A 23,319-nucleotide genomic window follows, 5' to 3' on the forward strand; every position below is an offset into this window, starting at 1 on the left:
ACCATTTGTTTCAACATCCATGAATAAATTTGATTCTAAAATTGTACTTTGAAGTCTAATATTAATTTTACGTAAGCTTTTCTAAGTACATCGCATATATCGAATTTTGCAAAGGCAATTTCATTGCGTCCTGTGCCTTTAAGATCACTCATGAAAAGAGTGAAATCCATGACAATTGGTGTGGCATGACCCGATTGGTCACGAGAAATAAGGACTACGAACTCGATTAAGTTAGCCCATGTCAATTTGAAATCATAAGGTCTCACCATTTCTGTTTCGAATGTTTTATAACGCATATGAACTTTGAGGTTTAGTTGTTTTTCACAAAATGGAACGTTATCAACTACAATATTGAAAAATCTAAAGGAAACATTAGATTTTTCGAATATTTTTCTGCATTGAATGAAAATTGTCACTTTTGTCGGAAACAATTTTGAAAAATCATCAAATATCAATAGTTGAAGGACCAAATGAAGCAAATTAGTATAGACTGCTGTTTTAATAAATAATGCATGGATTCTTTATAAATAAATAAGAATTAAAATGAATTTTGAATAGACTCTTAACATTTGACTGCAATTTCAGATATTAGTGTTCTTATAATAAGAGAGAAGGGTAAACTATTGACTGTTTGTACTAAAATAGATTGTATAGGCGAAGATAATTAATATGTAGTTAGTAGTATCATATATAATAAGGATTTTTTAGATAGAATTGTATATAAAGGATGTCTTAGATAAATGTGCCAATAAATTAAGGAAAATCATTTGACAAAAATATACAAGATAAAATCATTAATTTTGCCTCAAAATCGTAATTATTCATTACTGTTTTGCATGGTGATGGAGGCATCAAACTGCATTGTCTCAATCTCTTTAGGTTTTGACATCCAGCAAAATTATTGGCCGGATAGTCATTCCTCACATATATTGTTTTCGGGCAATAGGGAATATTCATATCATCTGCTCTCATGAATGTTCCTCTTGGAAATAATGTTGTTCCGCAATATATCAAAGTTTCCCAGTTAGGATTACCTCCTAATGATAGATTTGTTGGGATTGTTGTAACTGTCTTAGGAAGTCTCAAATATTTTAATTTATTAAGAGAATATATTGATCCTGAATAAATATAAAATAAATGGCTTCCCTCTTCAAAATATATCTTTTCAAGGTTTTTGCAATAGGCAAATGCATCAAAAACCATGTATTCAATAGTAAATGAAATATAAACTTCTGTAATAACGTTATTATACTTAAACGCTTCAACACCTATCTGTTTAACAGGTAAATTTTCATAAACATCTAAGATATAGATAACTGAAATGTAATTGAATTTCCAGCATTATTATAACTCCCAGATACATTTGTTCCGCATATTGAGTATCCGTCATATTTAGTATAAACGACACCTTGGGTGTCTGTTATCCCAGCCGTTCAGTCGATATCATTAAAAAAAATGATTTTGAGAGATTTTGCAGGCGTGGAGTACCAATATTTAGTTTTATCCTCTATAGCGAATAATACCATTGAAGTAACACAAATAAATCCATCATAGCGAATTCATTTTATTTGAACACTTTTGATTCGGCGGATAAAAATTGAGCAGAAGTAATGGGAAATATTGGAATAATCACAATATCTTACAGGAATAAAAGCATATCTTATATATCAACGTTTCATATTTTGAGATTTAAAAATATAATATTTGCTAATTTTCGATCCTAAATAAAATTTAAAGAAAAATGAATTTGAAAGCAAATGTGATTAATTTTTGTTAGTAATTTTATTTTGGAAAATGAATTTTTATTTTTTACAAAAAATTGACTTATCTGTAATGATGAATTTACCTTCCACCCATGATGGCTCCAAGTAAGCGTTGAAGACGTGGATCGCCCATCATTGACATAATTGCAGCTGGATTTGACTGAATTTGTGATAAGAGGTCGACCATATCTGGTTCTTCAAGCATTGCCTGGACAGAAGGATCCTTCAGACGTTCAGCAAACTGAGCAAACATTGGATTATTAGCGAACATTGCACCAAGTTGCTCAGCCATGTTTGCGCCGTTGCCAGCACCACCCTGTGGCTTTTCTGGCCAAGGGATGCAAGGTTATCCTTCAAAGCCTGGTTATCTGTGCAAGCACGAATACCACGCTTATATGCCTCGCGAGCTTCATCAATCTTGTTAAGCTTGTAGAGGCAAGGCCAAGCGAGAGTAGGACTTCGGGAATGTTGGATTGAGAGAGATAGCCTTCTCAGAATCGTCAATTGCAGCTTGATAATCTCCTTTTGTAGTATAAGCGGCTGCAGGTTGCAGTAGAAGATATGCTGTGAAGGATCGACTTTGATAGCTTCTGTGTAATATCTGATAGCTTCGTCAACATTTCCGGCAGATAATGCTTCGTTTCCTTTGACTTTCAACTTGTTAGCAGCATCGGTATCGTACTTTGGTTCTGGGATCAAATCAAACATCATTTGTATGTAGGTTTTTAGTTCGATTGGAGCTGCTTCATAATGAGATCTCTCATCAATTGATGAGGGAGATCATAACAAAGCAGCTCTAATGTATATGCTCGTATTAACCGGGTTGTAATGCGTTGTAACGTCAGCTTGTAGTTCGTTTGGGGCCACTTCACATTGAGATGAGAAGAAATGATTAAAGGACTCTGAAAGGCTTTGGCCGTTGATGTTGTAATCGCATTACTTGGAACTAGCTGGATGCTAAGCTGTGTAGAATGTTCGATTAGAGCTGTTTTGATATGATTTTTCTCATCATAAGATTGGAGGAATCATAGCAAAACAACTCTATGGGTTTACACATCATCTACTTGTATGTAGATGTTTGGGAAATTGTCTTGTTAATCGATTTTCGAGATGACTTTCAAATGCTATAATCAAATGACAAACAAGTCTAAGATTTCTCGACAATACATCAAATCATGATGTTTGTAAGTGCGATGAGATTAGAGTTTTTGAAGGAATGACAAGAGAAGTAGGGAAGCTCGGTATTCGCCGAGCAAATTAAAATTAACGTATGGATTAAATTTTAAGAGGAATTCAATTTTAATTACGGGTTGTTCAATATTGATTAATATAAATTTATTAATAAGAATAAACAATTTTTGTTTTTGAATTTATTCAATTTATAGCTTTATATAGTTTCAAAATTGTACAACTATGATTATTTCAAACAAAAAATATCTTACTTTTTCACTCACTTTCACCCTCACTTTTCCCGTAATTCAAATTTCAACATTATGTATTTTAATTCCTTATAGTATTTTTAACATAATTAATCAAATAATAATTGGAAGTTCTGAACTCACTTTTTCCGTAATTCAAAATCAAAAATATGAATAATATATCTATTTATTATATACTAATGCTATTTTCAACTAGAAGTGAGGTACGGTAATCTTACGGATTCCCGTAAATCAATTTTACGGAAAAAGTGCAGTAAACTACTCAATTTACGGGAAAAGTGTCGTAAACTATTGATGTGGCGGTAAAATCACGGTAATTCACGGAAAGCTATATGCGAAAATTTGAAATTATACAAAATCGAGCGAAACCACTTTTAAATAGGTTGTTCTCGTATTTCAAATACTATTCCCAGATTTATTGTCGTCAGAATATTTCCAAATTTTTGCCGATTTACAAAAAATGATTTACAAAGTATATTTTTTAATCTAAAAAATTCCTAAAAAAAGGAACCGGTGTGCGGAAACCTCGGTAAATTACCGCGGTTCCCGTTGGGACTGCCATATTTTTTTGAATAAAGCTCTGTGATTATAAAAAAATATTAATACTGAGTCATGACTTTTATATATCAAAAGTAGTACAAATTGAAAGTATTCTTATTGTGATAAAGTTTGATATAGATTATTTTCATTGCCAAAAACATTTGTTTGCTGAAAAGTGACACAGACTAAGAATTCTGATTATTTTCAATTCAAACTGAATAGGAATACTGAAATTCATAATTTTAAAATAAAATATAGGATACATACATTATGTATGATTCGCAGGTGTTTATTATAAACTATATTACTTTCAATAAAATAAATTTCATAAAATTAAAATGATTATTAAATAAATAATGATTTTAAAAGTCTAGTTCCATCGACTCGTAGCTAAGTGAGTTTAAATCATCGAAATTGATTTGGAATTCATTGGAATCAGGAATTGATAAATCAAGCAATTGATCTTCTTTTTTCGTATTATTTGTAGGACGTTTCTTTCTTCTTGTTGAATATGCTTCCATGCATAGATTATAAACATTTTCTCTAGATGCATGCCTCCGCATTAATTTTCGATATTGAGACTTTAAACTTACATCTGTTCTATTGTGCATTAATGAAGCAATCTTCCTCCATTTCTTTCCAATTTCTTCGACTTTAACAAGTAGAAAATGATTTTCTTCTGGCGTAAATTCTTTTTTGTTGATTCTACTGTCAAGGTAGTTTGTCCAACGATCTTTGCACTGTCTGGGGTTTCTTGAATGCATCTGCTGTGCTATATAATTCCAGTTTATATCCCTTTTTCGTGGAAAGAACTTAACAAGATCGCTAAGTCTGCGATCTTCTTCAGGGGTAAATGGATTCTTTAGGCTTTTACTGCTCTTCTCAATAAATGTATATTCCATCTCCATTTATTTCTGAATATTATCGGCAATTTTGATAAAAGTCTTTTGAATGCTTCAAATAGCGATCATGAAAAACTCAAAAACCATTTGATTTGCATGTGATATTTAAAATATTTCACCGTGATCCAAATAGCTTTTCTTAGAAATTTTTAAAAATTTGAATATAAATAGACGATAGAGTCCAGAATTCATTTTTTGAAAGGCCATTCAAAAAATAATTGAATAAATGATCTTTTCCCTATTTCTTTTCCCTTGGAGTTCAGACAAAAATGTCCTGTTTTAATATAGTTTATTGCATATCATAATGCCCATCAAATTATTATTTCACTTTAATTGAAATTTCAAACTTGCAGAAATCAAAATCATAATCAAAATAGTCAATTGAATAATGCATAAATTTGAAAGTAATCGGATTAATATCAATCATTCATTTTCTTGCAAAAATTGCAATATAAATCATGTTGGAAGCATTTGTAATGCAATGATGTGGTAATGTTTTTTAATACCAATCATTACACGCATTTTTAATTGACCTCAAAAAATGATTTTGATTCAAATTGTCATCCATCCTGCCAACCGTAAAAAACAAATATAATTACAATATAATTGGATAAGAAGGTAGTAAATTTATAGATTTCTATTACATTCTGAAGAGGAAAGCTGTGGGGAATATCCGAAATTTTAAGAGATTAAATTATTGACTCATTAGAGTTATAAAAAAGACTGATAACTAACAGGGTTATCGTATTTTAATAAGCATTGAATCAATAAACCAGACTTTCCACGATTCCTTATCTGTGGTAATTCAAATCAATTTAAATATTGAGAAATCCTATTTCTGAAAGAAGGAAAGGTTTCTGAATCATAGTTATATAGAATAAAATCAGATATGTTAATATTGAGATATAAATTTTGTATTATAATCTAAAAAATGTCATGTATGAGGAGGAATACGATAGTTGTCATACAATTAAAAAAAAAAAAAAAAAAAAAAAGGTAGTGGGGCTTCCAGGCACTTCGTGCTTCTAGCCTGATGATGTTTAATATAAAGAAGTTTTTTATTCGGAAAATTCTTCTGGGTCGAAACATTATATATAATGTGTCACTTTTCACAAATTATATATGTTTTCATGTTTTGTCAAGACTTCTTCGTAAATGTTTTGTCAAGACTTCTTCGTAAAATCAGACAAAAATAAAGTTTAGGGTAGAAGGTTAGATCTAACCTCTTTTCTAACTCTTTTCTACCCTCTTGAATTTTCAAGACTTCTCGTAAATGTTTTGTCAAAACTTCTTCGTAAAATAGACAAAAATAATGTTTAGGTGAAGAGGTGAGATCTCACCTGTTTTTCACCTGTTTTCTCACCTCTTGAATTTTCATGATTTCATCGTAAATGTTTTGTCAAGACTTCTTCGTAAAATGTTTTGTCAAGACTTCTTCGTAAATGTTTTGTCACTTTTCTGTCACTTTTCAGGAAAAACATTTTTTTTATTATATATAATGAATTTTACAAAACCACCGTTACCGTTCTTTGGAAATAAGAGTAGATGTAAAGATATTATATTGAGAGAACTTAAGAAACTACCGAATGGTCTAACATTGTAGATTTGTTCGGTGGAAGTTTCTATATATCCCATTTGTGCCATATAATATTCCAGACTCAAAGATTATATGCAATGACTTCGACAACTATATGGACCGTCTCAACATATTCCAGACACAAACAATTATTGAAAGAGTTAAAAGAAAAGATACCTATAGGTAAGATGGAACGTATACCATTAGATAAAAAAATATTGTGAGAGAGGTTTTGAAAAAAGCAGAATATATGACTGGGATAGTATATCTGCTAGACTATTATATAGTGGTCTATAAGAGTTCATGACATTGAAACACTTATGTCAAAAGTTTTATATCTTAACTATACAAATGTTTTCAAAGAGGACATAGAAAAATATATTGAGGGTATAGAGTTTGTGAGATGTCATTGGACAGAGTTTGTATGAAAAATATAAAGACAAGGAAAATGTTTTGTTTATAGTGGACCCGCCGTTCTTTAACACATGGGATTTTCAATACCAAGTAGACTGGACTTTGAGAGACTCTTTAGAAACTTTAGACGTTTACATAACCATCCATGCTTTTACTTTACATCCGATAAAGTGGTTTGGAAACCGTTATGAGATGGTTAGAGGACATACATGACTATGAGTTTATATATGACAAGATAGAATATGAGAGGGTCCTATAAACTGGAGAAAGTGTCATAACAAAGAAATTTTATTAGTAAGTAAATGTGGTTTGAAATGGCTACTTGTTTTAGGTTTTTTCCATTGTGTCATTTATTTATTTGACGTGGCAGAAAAGTACAGAGAATATGAAGATGAACATGCCTGCAAATGTTCAGATATGTACTCGTAGAGATATTTTTATCTAATATTAAATGGACGCACAGAATTAGCGAATGCACAGCAACCTGGACAACCAAACCCAGAGAATATTCCAAATGAAGTTAGAATACAAACTGCAATGGCAAACTATGGTCAAGTGCCAACAGATGTACAAATGCAAACTGCCATGTCAAATCGCTGCGTTAGGTTTGCCACCATGGTAATGCAAATATGAGATGGAAAGAGTTTTATACAAACCCTGAAGTGATATAAACAACTTTATGCAGATGACGCGAACACAGGAGTTGACCCAGAATATGTTTTCTACCAGAGGAGAAACAGAATGTATGAGCTCCAGTTAAAGAATGCTATGGAACTCAACAGGAAACGTAAGAGACTAGGCGGACATTAGATTTTTACATATAGTAAAATGGGTTTCTTCAGTAGTATTGGAAACTTCTTTCGAAATGTTGGAAGAGGTATATGGAATGGAATAAAAACCGTAGGAAGAGGATTTGGAACGGAGTCAAAAATATTGGTAAAAGAGTAGGTCAGTTTGTTGGTATTATACCTAAAGACCCTGAACCAGAAGAGCAAGCTCCTGTTATACAACAGCCTGAACCTGCACCACAGTCTAGTTGGCAACCAAATCCAACACCTCAACCGTATTAAAAAATTATATTTTATCCGTTCGATAGTAGTTGTATATGAAACTAAGTTCTAAGTAAAACGCATGGTATAATGGAATTATTCTTTTTCTTCCATCTGTAGTAAACCATACTTGAAAGTCTGAAATACTTCCACTTGGTGGTTCGTATAACTTTGTAGGTTTTTCGTAAAAGTCATTTGCCAAGCATAAAAAAGAGTTTTGGGCGCCAGAAAATGAAGCATGAACAATAATAGCATCTTGGTCGAAAACATTTTTCATATGTTCCATTAGGTTTTTCGACTTCATAAAAGTCTGGGTGTACTGGATATGCTGCAGGCTGATTTAACATCCTCATAAATCTATACCATGCCAAGTTGTTATTTTTGTAGAAATATAAACGTTTTCTCCAAGGTCTTCTATTCTATTGATTTTAACAGTTGCATTTTTCCTGTCATAAATAATATCGAGATGGTACTCTCCTTCGTCAATGTTATACTGGTTTGCATATTCGAGATAGATGTCGTTTATTTTTTCTTGAAAAGCTTGAAGAGTTGTTTCTAAGTTTACAAGCAAACTAACTTGTAAAAGTTTTCCCTGTTCAAATTTCTCATACATACGTTTTCTTTGTTATAGTATCGAACTTCAAAACCGACCGTAAATGGGAAACCATGTATGGCTTCTGAAATGAACTTCATTCTACGAAGGCCAATAGCTTTTGTGACAGATGGGTCTCTTAGCCATCTTAATGGGTAGTCAAAACGATAGCCTTCATGCTTTACGGTCTCTGTCTCAAAACTTTTGACCGACATTAGTAAAAAGTTCATCTAATGGTTTAGTTGTAGCAATTCTTGAATTTTCTTTTTCTATTGAAAGCATATTTTATCTAGAATAAAAATGTCGAAAGATATTGCTTCCATGAGAGAAATACAACACAACCGACAACTCATTATGCAAGCTCTAAATAAGAACACAACAAACTTTTCAAACTATTTCTAAGATATCTGAGTCATTGAAAGAAGGAAACTTAAAACTGACATTAAACCCAATGACAGATGAGTTTCTGTTTCAAGACAATAAGAACCATACTGTCTGTATAAATCCAACAAAAGGAACTTTAACGAGAAAAACTATAAATGAACTTCTTTTGAAAACAAGATGTTGACAACAAAGCTGACAAAGAATATGTAGACGATGCAATAGCAAAAGAAGAAGAAAGAGCTAACAATGCTTATGCAACAAAAGAACATACTCATCCTGAACTAGCAGACAAAACATATGTTGACAATAAAATGTCAGTGAAGTGACAAGAGCTGAAAACGAATATTCTAAAAAGACTCATACACATTCTATATCTGAAAATAACAGACTTACAAGAAACCTTAAACAGTAAAAGTGCCGTTGGACATACACATACCATTGCAAATATTACAAACTTACAAGAAACCTTAAACAGTAAAAGTGACGTTGGACATACACATACCATTGCAAATATTACAAACTTACAAGAAACCTTAAACAGGAAAAGTGACGTTGGACATACACATACATCTTCTGAAATAACAGACTTAAACGTTAGCCTTGAAAAGAAAGCAGATAAAACATATGTCAATGAAATATACCAAAGTTTGATAGGAACAACGAAAAATATTGAAACTATTGTTGGTGACTTTTCTGTCAATGAAGAAAACAAATATTTTAGATGGGAGTTTGTCACTCCTTAAAAAATGGTATACGGTATAAACTCATTCCGAAAAATAACAATGAAATGTATGTAGGCTATATATAAAGAATAATGGTACACAAGTTAAAGTTCCATTAGACAACAACTGCTACTTAAACTTATATGGAGACGAAACAAAAGAAATATTTAAGATTTATGAAATGACAGATATGACATTGCCTGACCCAGCTCCAGCACCATATTATTATGACTATGGAGATGACGTCAGAACACCACATGTAGATGAACAAAAGCTAACATTATATTTAGATTTTTATAGATATAAAAGATATAATGCAATAGAAAAAACGAGAATAGTATACTATTATGAAGATGACAGAAATAAATATTATAGTCAAGACTTTACCTACCCTGAAAACATAAGATTATATTATAAAAAATATTCTGACACAAACCAGAAGAAACCTGAAATAGTTGCACTATATTTTAAGTTCAAAAAGAGACAATCCTATAATATCTCATATGTTTGATTTAATGAACCCAGTAGGTTCTATTTATACATCTATGGAAGCAAGAGGTCCTCAAGTAATGTTTGGTGTTGGTGCATGGGAACAAATAGTCGACAGGTTTTTGTATTGTGCAAACTCTTCAAAGGAAACAGGTGGAAGTAAAACGATTTCAGGTGAAAATTTACCTGCACACAAGTCACTAACATAGATTTAAGTACATCTCAAGCAGGTTGGCATAAGCATAGATATTGGGATTGGTCCAGGAATGACAAAAGGTCAAGGATATGATGTTAAAGACGACGTTAAGTTTGCTATAAATTGTTACTGGATGACACTCAGGGAGAAGGAAACCATACACATTTCGTTTCAGGATATACGCAAACAACGGGACAAAGTAAAGAATACATGCCACCTTACATGACAGTTTACGCATGGTATAGAATTGCTTAGTCGTCATTTTCAACTTCTTTAGCATATTCGTCAGGAGTTGTCTTATATTTGTTAGGAACTGTCTTTGAAAGTATACCACCTTGAACTTTGACAAGTTTGAAACGAGGTCTGACAATAGAGTTTTTTATCTTCTGCTTGCAGTCTGTACATTTTGCCATGTTTGCCTAAAACTTCATAATATTCTCTTGTATACTTTCTTCTATTTTTACGAACACGAATGTGAGTACCTGTCGGGTTCCCATTGTTGTCATAGTCAATAGTATTTTCATATGGGTCGCGTTTAGGTATTTCTATTTTTACTTTGTCGCCTTTCTTAAGTTTGAAGCCCGGCATTCTTTTCTTGTTTGTCTCTTTTGACTAAACTATTAAATATATAGTCTTTCTCTAAGTCGGGGTTGTTTTTCATTTCTTCGGGGGAGTGGTTTCCCAAACCTTTTTGTTTACGGCTATTGTAAATATTTAAAACTTGTCTCATCTTTGCCATGGAGAAGTGTCTATATTTGTCGTCATATGACATTTCATTTGCTTCAGCACCTTGTGGTTGGTTTAAGTCTCTTAACATTTTTATACATCCGTCAATGACACCAAGAGCAGAATGGTTTTGGTCGACAATGAAATATTGGTTTACATTTTTTGAACGCAGATAGTTTTTTACATCATCTGATTTGAAAAGAACTTTCACAGTCAGATGTCAGTTTTGTTGGATGGTATTTGTCAACGAATATTGTCAAAGCAGTTTTCACATCTAAAATATTTTTTGGACCATAATGGTATGGCTTCACAGTATCTTGTGTTTTGACCGACAAATATTAGCCAGTATGGTGGTCCATCTGTTTAACTCTCGGAATGTTTTCCAAGATATCCATAAACCAAGCATTTTGGTGTTTGAAACTAAAGATTTTTACCATGAGTGCTTTCTTTGTCGCTTTAGAAACATAGGGGTCCTTGTTTGGATTCGTCATTTTTTATCCTATAAGAAATGGGTTTATTTGGCGCATTAGCAGGAGTTGCATCCAGATTTTTGCCCGCAGTGGGAACAATAGCCAGAGGTGTATTTGGAGTTGGAAGGAAGATTTTGAGTACATTAGGTATACTTAAAGAGAAAGCACAACCTATTATACAAACTGTACAGAAAGGTTGGGATGTAGCACGAGATGCAGCAAATCTTATTCCAAATCCTGAAACAAGAGGAAAAGTTCAAGGTTGGATGGACAATGTAGGAAGACAAGCAGGAAACTATTATAACAAAGCAAATGACTACTATAACCAAGCAGGACACTATATGGACCAAGGTGAAAGATTCTTTAACAGAGGATATAACCATGCACAACAATGGGTAAACAATAACCAACCTCAACCGCCTCAAACGTGGGGAATGTAAAGTTTTTTACTGAGATGAAATGAACAATACAGCATTGAGACAAATGGGTTCAAGATGGATTTGTCGCTTCCAGCAGTTACACAACGTGTTTGTCAAGTTCTTCCTATACCTCAGGAAGTTTTAGACCGACTTAAAAACAACAACAACAGTTGAAAACAACCAAACTAATTTTTTACTGAGATGAAATGACCGAAGAAGTTGAAACGGTAGATTTGACACCACAACAAAAAGTTCAGAACCATTGTCAAAACCTGTCAAAGAACTTACAGATGAAGAGAAAAATTCAAAATAGAAAGTGCCAGGTCTGGAAATACAAACCCTAACTATAAAGTCACTTTTCATAGAAATGGAACGGCTAGTATCTCAAAAAGAAACAGACTCTCACAAAATAAATATTGAAGTCTGAAGGAGCTTTCGAGACAACAGATGGAAAAGTTTACTTCACTGACCAACAGTTCATTATTGAACATCTCATTGACTTAGAGTCGAAATATATCTAAACTTTACAACAACACAAAAAGTTGAAAGGAAAACAAAACAAATGGCATATGATATTTATGAAGATGTTGACGACAACAACTGTTCTTGCAGGTGAGGTAAAGTCAGAGGAACCGAAAAGTGACGAAAAACCGATAGAAGAAGATAACCAAAACCAAAGTTTAGTTTGGAAACTAACCAAGTCAACCTTCATTAGCTGGTATGGGTTGGCGTCAAAGACTTATGGCAGCAGGCGGTTATGTTAAGTAAAGAAAAAATATTTTTTTATTTTTATAAAATGCCCCCATATAGAATGGATAGAAAATCTGCTAGAATAAAAGCAGAGTTGCAAAGATATGGTTGGAGAGTTTCGAAAGAAGTTTAAATATAGGAAGGGAAGACTCATAAAAGTCTATGACAAACTGGCTGGTCTTCGCTACGAAATGGATTTGGAAACAGCACGTGCAAATTATCCAAACAGACTAGAGATGTTAGAAGAAGAACGTCTTATGGACATGCTTTTCGATGTGTTAAACATTGCATGAAGTAAAATTTATTTTAAAAAAGTGACATTTTTTTATTTTATTTGAAATGTACGCTGAGTTTGTTGGAGAAGACCGTTGGAAACTTGTTTGTTAGATGAGAAATATGAATTCACTGTTGTGAGTCATTTGAAGTCAGAAACAAAAAAACAAAAAGAGTTTTAAAGCGAATGGGAGCGAAATAACGGATATGCTGTTATGAAGATGGGTGGAAACACTATCTTAAACATGTTTGTCATTGCAACTCATTTTATACTGAATCCTAACAATTTACCTTCGCCACCATTTGTTTCAACATCCATGAATAAATTTGATTCTAAAATTGTACTTTGAAGTCTAATATTAATTTTACGTAAGCCTTTTCTAAGTACATCGCATATATCGAATTTTGCAAAGGCAATTTCATTGCGTCCTGTGCCTTTAAGATCACTCATGAAAAGAGTGAAATCCATGACAATTGGTGTGGCATGACCCGATTGGTCACGAGAAATAAGGACTACGAACTCGATTAAGTTAGCCCATGTCAATTTGAAATCATAAGGTCTCACCATTTCTGTTTCGAATGTTTTATAACGCATATGAACTTTGAGGTTTAGTTGTTTTTCACAAAATGGAACGTTATCAACTACAATATTGAAAAATCTAAAGGAAACATTAGATTTTTCGATATTTTTCTGCATTGAATGAAAATTGTCACTTTTGTCGGAAACAATTTTGAAAAATCATCAAATATCAATAGTTGAAGGACCAAATGAAGCAAATTAGTATAGACTGCTGTTTTAATAAATAATGCATGGATTCTTTATAAATAAATAAGAATTAAAATGAATTTTGAATAGACTCTTAACATTTGACTGCAATTTCAGATATTAGTGTTCTTATAATAAGAGAGAAGGGTAAACTATTGACTGTTTGTACTAAAATAGATTGTATAGGCGAAGATAATTAATATGTAGTTAGTAGTATCATATATAATAAGGATTTTTTAGATAGAATTGTATATAAAGGATGTCTTAGATCAATGTGCCAATATATTAAGGAAAATCATTTGACAAAAATATACAAGATAAAATCATTAATTTTGCCTCAAAATCGTAATTATTCATTACTGTTTTGCATGGTGATGGAGGCATCAAACTGCATTGTCTCAATCTCTTTAGGTTTTGACATCCAGCAAAATTATTGGCCGGATAGTCATTCCTCACATATATTGTTTTCGGGCAATAGGGAATATTCATATCATCTGCTCTCATGAATGTTCCTCTTGGAAATAATGTTGTTCCGCAATATATCAAAGTTTCCCAGTTAGGATTACCTCCTAATGATAGATTTGTTGGGATTGTTGTAACTGTCTTAGGAAGTCTCAAATATTTTAATTTATTAAGAGAATATATTGATCCTGAATAAATATAAAATAAATGGCTTCCCTCTTCAAAATATATCTTTTCAAGGTTTTTGCAATAGGCAAATGCATCAAAAAACATGTATTCAATAGTAAATGGAATATAAACTTCTGTAATAACGTTATTATACTTAAACGCTTCAACACCTATCTGTTTAACAGGTAAATTTTCATAAACATCTAAGATATAGATAACTGAAGATGTAATTGAATTTCCAGCATTATTATAACTCCCAGATACATTTGTTCCGCATATTGAGTATCCGTCATATTTAGTATAAACGACACCTTGGGTGTCTGTTATCCCAGCCGTTCAGTCGATATCATTAAAAAAAATGATTTTGAGAGATTTTGCAGGCGTGGAGTACCAATATTTAGTTTTATCCTCTATAGCGAATAATACCATTGAAGTAACACAAATAAATCCATCATAGCGAATTCATTTTATTTGAACACTTTTGATTCGGCGGATAAAAATTGAGCAGAAGTAATGGGAAATATTGGAATAATCACAATATCTTACAGGAATAAAAGCATATCTTATATATCAACGTTTCATATTTTGAGATTTAAAAATATATATTTGCTAATTTTCGATCCTAATATAAAATTTAAAGAAAAATGAATTTGAAAGCAAATGTGATTAATTTTTGTTAGTAATTTTATTTTGGAAAATGAATTTTTATTTTGTACAAAAAAATTGACTTATCTGTAATGATGAATTTACCTTCCACCCATGATGGCTCCAAGTAAGCGTTGAAGACGTGGATCGCCCATCATTGACATAATTGCAGCTGGATTTGACTGAATTTGTGATAAGAGGTCGACCATATCTGGTTCTTCAAGCATTGCCTGGACAGAAGGATCCTTCAGACGTTCAGCAAACTGAGCAAACATTGGATTATTAGCGAACATTGCACCAAGTTGCTCAGCCATGTTTGCGCCGTTGCCAGCACCACCCTGTGGCTTTTCTGGGCCAAGGGATGCAAGGTTATCCTTCAAAGCCTGGTTATCTGTGCAAGCACGAATACCACGCTTATATGCCTCGCGAGCTTCATCAATCTTGTTAAGCTTGTAGAGGGCAAGGCCAAGGCGAGAGTAGGACTTCGGGAATGTTGGATTGAGAGAGATAGCCTTCTCAGAATCGTCAATTGCAGCTTGATAATCTCCTTTTGTAGTATAAGCGGCTGCACGGTTGCAGTAGAAGATATGCTGTGAAGGATCGACTTTGATAGCTTCTGTGTAATATCTGATAGCTTCGTCAACATTTCCGGCAGATAATGCTTCGTTTCCTTTGACTTTCAACTTGTTAGCAGCATCGGTATCGTACTTTGGTTCTGGGATCAAATCAATGATAGAGTTGACTCCTGGGATTGAAACAGCTGGGTTGTCAATCTTCCAAAGATTCTTGAGGCAGTCAATAGAAACTTCGAGTTCGTCTTGATGTTCTGTATCCTTGGAGGCACATGACTCAAGATATTGAAGAATGAGGCACTGGGCAAGACGTTCTTTGTTCATAAGTGGCCGGTTAAATAACTAAAAAGTGACGATTTCGAAGTGTCAAATAAAGTGATCGCAGAAAAAATTACCAACTCATATCAAAGTGAACTTCTATATATCATCAGGTGTAACTGTGTAATTATCGATATTTGTTGATTATATTTTCTTATTCAACCATCATATTTTAATTTCAGATATCAATTCTTTTTCGGAAGATTTTGTATGTTGTGAATGACAATATTAACAAAATAAATTGCAGTATTACCTGTATTGTAGATCCAAATGTATTAAGTATGACGTTTTAATAGACTTCATCATGCACTGAAAAAAAAAGCGAATAGCTTTACAAAAATATTGTCTAAATCAATTCGAATGAAAACCTAAACTAATAATGCATTGATCACAGCTTATTTTGACAGAATACTAATAAATGCATTATCTATTAGAGTCAAAATATTTATATATTCGTATTAAGCAATTCATTATAGAGTCATGTAACTAACAAATTCAGAGGTTGATTTATTGTGAACAGATAGTATTAATCGCATACCAATAGCTTTTTTGAAATATTTAGCTCTTTATAAAATTTTTGGATTGTCAAAGAGTCATTTCATTTTACAAAATTTCAATGACATCTCAAAATTGTAATTGAAAACTTGGGAAAAGTCGTAATTAAAAAAATATCACAGAAATCATCATTTATTTAATTGAACAACAAATGATTGATTAAATGCAATACATTATTGAAATCAATTATCTTTTTCTTCATGGGAGGATCAGGATGAGGAACTGAATTATTGCGAATCATCAAATATCCATCTTCATCATCGTAATAACCATCAATGATCTCTATTGCTTCAAAACCAAACTTTGTATATAGACTTAAAGCAACATAATTAGTCACTCTTACATGAAGATAGACACTGAAACATTCCTTGGTCTTATCCATAGTGAATTGGAAAAGTTTATTTCCATATCCTTGACCTCGATATTTTTCCATTATAGAGAACGAAATAATATAGGCACAAAGGGAATTATGCTCAACAAACCACTTAATAATGACTTCTCCTGCATTACATCCATCGATTACAAGGATATATCCTTTGAAAACTGGGCTATTTGGCAGAGATGCATAAAAAATGTCATCATAATCTTGTTGAAAGTTCTCAATATGCATGGCACGAAGATAGATCACTGTGTCCTTAGTTACTTCTTGAATACATTCCTCAGGCATTACTGCCTAAATAATGATCCTGATCAATAATTTTCAAAGGTGGAATTTATCTCACAAATTTGAAAAATATTAAATTTTGATCAACAACCGCAAAATTTTTCTTTGAAAATGATATATAATTTGGTAAAAAATTATTTACTAGATAATTTAAACATATCAAATCAATTTAAATGAGAGACGAATTTTTGAAAGTTCAAATTGGTTTCAAAATGTTATAATTAAAGGAAAATATATTGAGAGGTTATCGATTTTGTAATTTAATCGTCGTCGTTATCGATTTTGTAATTTAATCGTTATCGTCTTTTTCTAAACGTGCATTTTTACATTAAAAGCAATGCAACTCCAAAATTAATTGGTATTTAGACTTTAATTAGGTGCAGACAAACGAAATGCAGTCCAAATATTTTGGTGATATATGAATTACATAAATTTAGGGAAATTGAAATTATATCTTTTTAAATTTTTAGGAAAACAGATTTATAGAATTGTTTAAGTCATCAAAATAATGCAGACTTAGGTCAAATTTTCCAAATTTAATCATTTGCAAGACTTTCAAGCGACTTCAAAATGTCGAAATATAAGTCCAAAAATAAAATTACGATTACAGTCTATCCTCAATTATTATCACGCTAATTATTGAGTGACCCATGCGTTCGTATGTATGTAATACCTTTTAAAAAGGAGATGAGAGAGATAAACTACATTTACAATTTAAATCTGATGTATTTACTTGTTACATTTACAAATGTAAATGTTTCTCGTAATGTTTACATTTTGTAAGTATAACGAATAAAAATGACGCACTTTTTTTACAAAGTCAAATTATGCGATACAACTTTACTTGTTACATTTACAAATGTAAATGTTTCTCGTAATGTTTACATTTTGTAAGTATAACGAATAAAAATGACGCACTTTTTTACAAAGTCAAATTATTGTTCGTTTTTGCAGCTTGTAAACGATTAATTGTATAAAGCAATTGATATTAGCACGACATAACTGAATAATTCTATATTGAAATCAAAAGCCCTTAAAATATCATGATATTTTAATTTCATAACAAATCTAGGAGACTATTTGATGAAAACATATCCGATGTGGGTTTTGTTGTATTATATAACTTGTTATTGACTTCTTAGCTTTCCAAATTTTTTTCGATAATGAGAAAACGAATGAAAAATCAACATTTGGTCCATTTAAAATTTGATTTGTTTACATTTTTTTTACTTTTTGAATTTCAATTTATATTTTCCTCAAGAAATACTTTAGATTTTAAGAAACTAAATCATATAATCTACTAAGAAAATATATTAAATCCTATAATACTCAAAGTTTTGTGATAAATCCGATCTTTTTTATTTTACTTTTATTATGTTTTTGCAAACTTAAGGTCATCACTAGGTAAAACATAATACTCTTTGAAGTTAAGTATTTTCACAAAGAGAGGACCAACAATATCAAAAGATTGAATAAAGATTTGTATTATTTTATTTATTTTTAAGAACATGTTTAAGAACCCTCATTATCTCCACGAATATTGCATATTTTTCTATTCTAAGACCACCAAAATTACGTTTTAATATAGAAAATAACATATTTATGTGATGCTAAAGTCGAAGTCCTTAAATATTTTTGAAATATTTACAAAATATGCTCTTTCTATCATCGATACTTTAATACAGAGCAAATTTAGTAAATGTCATCACATTATTTTTTCATAAATCGTTTTCGAACTTTTGAAATATTTATTTTAAACCAGTTTTCTACATTTAATATGTGAATTATATCAAAAGTAGATGGGCGATACTTGTAAATCTATTTAAACTATTAGTTTGCTATTATTGAAGAACTTTATAATTTTTTTTTCTTATGTATGGAATTAAAGATAATTTTGCCGATTCCAACTGGTTTTTCTATATGAGTTAAATATGCCAAGTGAAATTGGACTTGCCAATATTGTAAATTGAAGTATGGACTATATATCGATTTTCATTGATTGATGAATAACTCGGAGTAATGTAATTGTTGATAATGAAAAATAGTTTTCAATTGCTGGTAAGGGCCAATGTATGTTCAATAGCTCCGAAAGCAAAAAATGCACGTTTAGAAAAAGACGATAACGATTAAATTACAAAATCGATAACGACGACGATTAAATTACAAAATCAATAATGACCCAAATATATTCAATAATTTCTTGGAGATGACTAAATTAATGGTGTTGAAGACTTAGATTATAACTAGTGTATTTCAATTTGTTACTTACTTATTGATACATCAAGGCTGTAGGATTTAGGAATAAATGTTAATGAAGGCATCAACGATGGGGAGAAAAACAAAAACATCTTATTAAGGAATGTTGTTAAATAAAATCATTAAGGGTTCATTTACTCCCATCAGACTTTAATTCAAACTTCTGACAAACACCGTGGAGCCTCAATGAAAATTAACCTTAAACATTAGAATTGAAGGTCATGTGTAAAAAAATTGTTCGCAAGCATTCAAATTTTCAGAACTTTTAACGTTCATGAAAATTAGAATTTGCGAACGATTAAAGAAATTGTTTGCAATTTGGCCGTAGGCAAGCTCCGTCCAAATTACAAACAATTTTTTAAATTATCCTTGATATTTTTTTAAGCTTTCCTTCTGAATAAAAAAAATACTTACTCGATCTTTGGCGACAATGGTTGAAAGATAATAGCCAAATATATCAAGAAATAAATTCATGCAATTAATAATAAACATTCTTTTACATTGTATTTTCAAACCGAAAGTGCTATTTTTCCATAACTTTATTAGGCATTATGTTTGAGTTACTTGGCGCAAATAGTTTGTAAGTAATTTCTGACATTATATGTTGCAACCATCAGTGCAGTTTACCCATTATTATCCTTTACTTATTATTAGCTCCTACTGAGTTAAAATATAGGGTGTCCAAAGGTGCGTTTAGCACAGCGCTCTATATGAGACTATTAAAGGAGATATATGCTGATTATAAATATATAATAAAAAATATGAATATATGTATATGATGAGTATGTTGTATTTTGGCGCCATGCCGGGATATAAAATGAATTTTGAGACAAGAGGTGGTTTCGCGGGAAATTTTGGCGGGATTTTTTTCATTTTTTTAATGAATCATAAAGAAAACATCCTCGCTCTTGCAAAAAAATGCAAAGACTGTAAAAAAATCTACGAGATATTGGTAAAATGCTTCGGTATGGATGCTCCTAGCTATTCCACTGTAACGTATCATGTTAGGATGTATCACTTCATGAACAAAAAGGCGCCCATCATAAAAATTGACAAAAAATCGCCGGATCAAAGAAAAATCAAAGCAATTCTTCAAGCGCTAGATGAAGACCCAAGAGCATCACTCAGAAGGATGGAGGAGATGACAAAGATACCACGTACAACAGTCAGTTATTATCTGCACAATTATTTGAACTACAAACTAGCGTATACACGTTGGGTTCCGCACAACCTTAATTCAGTTCAAAAAAAATCTAGAGTCCGATCTTCGAAAGAGCTCCTCTCTATATTGGGTGCGTATCAATCCAAGAAGTTTCGCTTTTTAGTAACAGGGGACGAGTCTTGGTTTCAATATGCAACAGAAGCCAAAATCATGTGGATCCCGAAGGATGAAAATCCGCAAACATTCCCGAAGAAAAAAATTGACACACCAATGATGATGTTGTCGGTTTTTTGGGGCGTGAATGGCATCATCGCAATTGATATTCTTCAAAAACCTAATACGATGAATGCTCAGTATCTAATTGACAATGTTCTTACTCAAATTATCAATTCTGATGAGTTTGAGAAATCCAAACAACAAAAACAAAAGTTTGCAATTCATTTTGATAATTCAAGAGTTCACAAAAGTCATAAGGTAATGAATTACTTGGTGGAAAACAATGTCAAAGTTGTTCCAAACCCAATTTATTCACCTGATATTGCACCCTCTGACTTTTATTTATTCGGCACGCTAAAAAAGAGAGCTGAAGGACGCGAATTCGCGAGTCCAGATGATCTTGAAAATTTTGTAAGAGAGCAATTTGAGCAATTTTCTCATGATGATTTAAAGCGTGTCTTTCAAGCCTGGATCGATCGCTGCGAACGCGTGATTGAATCCAATGGTGATTATATTTAAATAAACTTTATATATATGTAACTTGTTTATTTCTATTCGCAGTATTCAGGTTTGTGCTAAACACACCTTTGGACACCCTATATTTAACAACTTCATGATAACCTTCTTTGAATTCCCAAATGAGTGCCGTTTTTCCATCATTATTCTTGGCCTTTTTATCAGCTCAAACTGAAATAAGATATGTAACAATATCAAGATAACCATTTCTTTGCTTCTTTATTAGCTCCAATTGAGATAAGATATTGAACAACTTCAAGATGACCACATTTATAGCATCAAAGCTTGAATATTGCTCCTTAGCTGTTGGTATGATATATGTTATATCTATTGTAAGAATATTTTCTAATTAAGGCTGCACTTACGCCCATCTGACTTTAATTCAAATTTTTGACAACTGGCGTGAAGCACCATTGAAATTTAACCTTAAATATATGAATTGAAGGCCCTGTCATAGGGGCGTAAGTGCACCCTTAAAAAATGCAATTATACAAACAAAAGTTGATTTTAATATAAATACAAACAAAAATTTATATATCAGGATTACAAAGAACAATATGAAGCGCATATCTTCCATAAAGCTAAAATCACGAAGATTGTAACTTCAATTATTGCGAAATAAAATAATATTTTCATAAAACCTTTTCCTACGGGATTTTGAGCATGTTTTCCGACATTCATATCAATGTCAGTATCAAACATGATGCTGTAATACAATTCTGCTGTTACATTTTGAACATCTTTAATTAAATCTAATAATTCTTCGTGGATTTCGTTTTCGACTTGTTCAATCATTAGATATGATGTTCTGAGTGTTTTGTTAAGGTTATCAACGAGTTTTGGGCATTCTTTGATCATGGACATTGATCTTGTTTGCCAGACTTCAGTTGCGTTGATAACTGTGCGACTGATCAACTTAGAAACATAAGTTAGTGTCGAAAGATCGTAAATCTTCTTTTGGAATAAATCAATTTTATCAAAAACTAATTTTGCTGTTATTACTTCGTTTTTGGTTGGATTTGTAATTGTTATCTTTGGTATCTCTATTTTGGCTATCGAAATTGGAAGATATAATGAATAATTACTGGAAAATTGAACCGAATTAACTCTAAGAGCTGAAGTATCGTTTGGTGACATTCCTGTTAGCCCAAACCAGTACTTTTTGATGGAGTAATTTAATTTCTTTGTAGCAAAATCGTATTTTTGATTATTATTTTCGAATTTGATATTAAATGTCTGATTATTTAGGGATAAGTAAAATACAAGTGTCTTATTTTTAGTTTCAATCGATTTCGTAAAAGAAACTTTCTGTATTTTTAATGCTTTCCCTTGATTTTCGTGTAAATCAATTTTAAAGGTGTTATTATTCGAAGTAATAAGTATTGCGAGACCTGTAAAGACAGAAGGTCCTCCCCATATATATCCTTCAGGCCCGAAATTCTTTGTAATCCAAATTCCTGATTTGGCTTCATTTGATTTTTGATCAAAATCGAGAGATATTGTTGAATTCCAGCAATCATCTGGAAGTTTATTTGAAAAATAAAAGCCACCAATGGATTTTGGTTGGTTATTGTAGAGATAAATATGTGAATCCCATAAAATCGTTGAGCCAGTGTATTCCCACACGCCGTAATAGTTCTTATTCCGACTGAGAAGATTCCTAGATACAATATCGTCCAATGAAGATACGAAATATATAAAAAAAATCGTAAACATTTTATTTATTTATGTGGAAAACTGGTCCCTTTTTTGATCAAAATTTTATTATCAGAAATGATTGAGCGGATTTAAATAAGTGGATACACAAAGAAAAGGCTTCATGTGCAAAGCGTATTATATGATTTTCTTTTTCTTACTCAGAAACATATGTCTTAAACTTAAGTTCTATAACTCCTCATTAGGAACATTTCCTCTTATGAGTATTCCTATCCTTATTCCTATGCATCATCCAGAAACCAAATAATCAACCAGAAAAAGCGCAATATGAACTGCAATCATTTGGAGACATTGCAAAAGCTGATCTTTATAAAGGTGGCTTCGTTCTAGAGGATACATTGAATTAATTTTTGAGACTTTTGATATTTTGTGAATATTTTATATTTTTATCTTTTTACTTAGTTCGAGCAATCCAATGTTTAAAATTTGTCTTAAATCTAAAATCAAAATTTAAAAGAGCTAAAGCTGATTTTAGAATTAGACAGATTCGCATCTATAAATGTTGATTTCAATTAGGGAGTATGCTTTAATCTCGATAATATGATATAATTCATTGTTTAGAAAATATTCTTGTTCTTTAATTAAATAAAAAAGAAAAA

At 31.7% G+C, this 23,319-nt stretch overlaps 7 protein-coding genes and 1 pseudogene across 8 annotated transcripts in view, besides 8 other annotated features; 2 read left to right on the forward strand and 6 right to left on the reverse strand.

The window, feature by feature from the left end:
* TVAGG3_0908410 (uncharacterized protein) overlaps nt 1-392 on the reverse strand; it is a gene marked incomplete at both ends in the record, with an annotated part of 422 nt that extends 30 nt beyond the window's left edge. Inside the window, one exon of the mRNA XM_051251680.1 lies at nt 36-269. Coding sequence (XP_051077254.1) covers nt 36-269 — 234 coding nt within the window.
* Nucleotides 393-2,478: 2,086 nt separating this feature from the next.
* Nucleotides 2,479-2,643: a mobile genetic element.
* A 330-nt stretch (nt 2,644-2,973) lies between these two features.
* Nucleotides 2,974-3,046: a mobile genetic element.
* A 1,058-nt stretch (nt 3,047-4,104) lies between these two features.
* TVAGG3_0908440 (RNA polymerase II transcription regulator recruiting protein) lies at nt 4,105-4,650 on the reverse strand (the record flags this gene model as incomplete). The annotated part of the gene is made up of 1 exon (XM_001329854.1): nt 4,105-4,650. The coding sequence occupies one exon, from the start codon at nt 4,648-4,650 to the stop codon at nt 4,105-4,107; it is 546 nt and encodes a 181-aa protein (XP_001329889.1).
* A 4,361-nt stretch (nt 4,651-9,011) lies between these two features.
* Nucleotides 9,012-11,420: a mobile genetic element.
* TVAGG3_0908460 lies at nt 9,563-10,321 on the forward strand (annotated as a pseudogene). Its single transcript has one exon. A coding segment is annotated over exon 1 (759 nt).
* Nucleotides 11,421-12,966: 1,546 nt separating the features above from the next.
* TVAGG3_0908470 (uncharacterized protein) lies at nt 12,967-13,396 on the reverse strand (the record flags this gene model as incomplete). Its single annotated transcript, XM_051251681.1, has 1 exon — nt 12,967-13,272. One exon carries the CDS (start codon nt 13,270-13,272, stop codon nt 12,967-12,969), a length of 306 nt encoding a protein of 101 aa, XP_051077255.1.
* Nucleotides 13,397-14,761: 1,365 nt separating this feature from the next.
* On the reverse strand, nt 14,762-15,882 carry TVAGG3_0908480 (positive regulation of catalytic activity protein; the record flags this gene model as incomplete). The annotated part of the gene is made up of 1 exon (XM_001329857.2): nt 14,847-15,641. The coding sequence occupies one exon, from the start codon at nt 15,639-15,641 to the stop codon at nt 14,847-14,849; it is 795 nt and encodes a 264-aa protein (XP_001329892.1).
* A 213-nt stretch (nt 15,883-16,095) lies between these two features.
* Nucleotides 16,096-16,905, reverse strand: TVAGG3_0908490 (N-alpha-acetyltransferase 50 family; the record flags this gene model as incomplete). Its single annotated transcript, XM_001329858.2, has 1 exon — nt 16,327-16,857. The coding sequence occupies one exon, from the start codon at nt 16,855-16,857 to the stop codon at nt 16,327-16,329; it is 531 nt and encodes a 176-aa protein (XP_001329893.1).
* Nucleotides 16,906-17,097: 192 nt separating this feature from the next.
* Nucleotides 17,098-17,304: a mobile genetic element.
* A 1,513-nt stretch (nt 17,305-18,817) lies between these two features.
* Nucleotides 18,818-19,035: a mobile genetic element.
* A 197-nt stretch (nt 19,036-19,232) lies between these two features.
* Nucleotides 19,233-19,334: a mobile genetic element.
* A 449-nt stretch (nt 19,335-19,783) lies between these two features.
* Nucleotides 19,784-21,087: a mobile genetic element.
* On the forward strand, nt 19,880-21,007 carry TVAGG3_0908540 (Mariner transposase; the record flags this gene model as incomplete). Its single annotated transcript, XM_051251682.1, has 1 exon — nt 19,880-21,007. The coding sequence occupies one exon, from the start codon at nt 19,880-19,882 to the stop codon at nt 21,005-21,007; it is 1,128 nt and encodes a 375-aa protein (XP_051077256.1).
* Nucleotides 21,088-21,353: 266 nt separating the features above from the next.
* Nucleotides 21,354-21,480: a mobile genetic element.
* A 61-nt stretch (nt 21,481-21,541) lies between these two features.
* TVAGG3_0908560 (concanavalin A-like lectin/glucanases superfamily) lies at nt 21,542-22,720 on the reverse strand (the record flags this gene model as incomplete). Its single annotated transcript, XM_001329859.1, has 1 exon — nt 21,548-22,720. One exon carries the CDS (start codon nt 22,718-22,720, stop codon nt 21,548-21,550), a length of 1,173 nt encoding a protein of 390 aa, XP_001329894.1.
* Nucleotides 22,721-23,319: the final 599 nt, after the last annotated feature.

This window comes from Trichomonas vaginalis, chromosome I (genome assembly GCF_026262505.1).
Source record: "Trichomonas vaginalis G3 chromosome I, whole genome shotgun sequence".
Classification (NCBI taxonomy): domain Eukaryota; phylum Parabasalia; order Trichomonadida; family Trichomonadidae; genus Trichomonas; species Trichomonas vaginalis.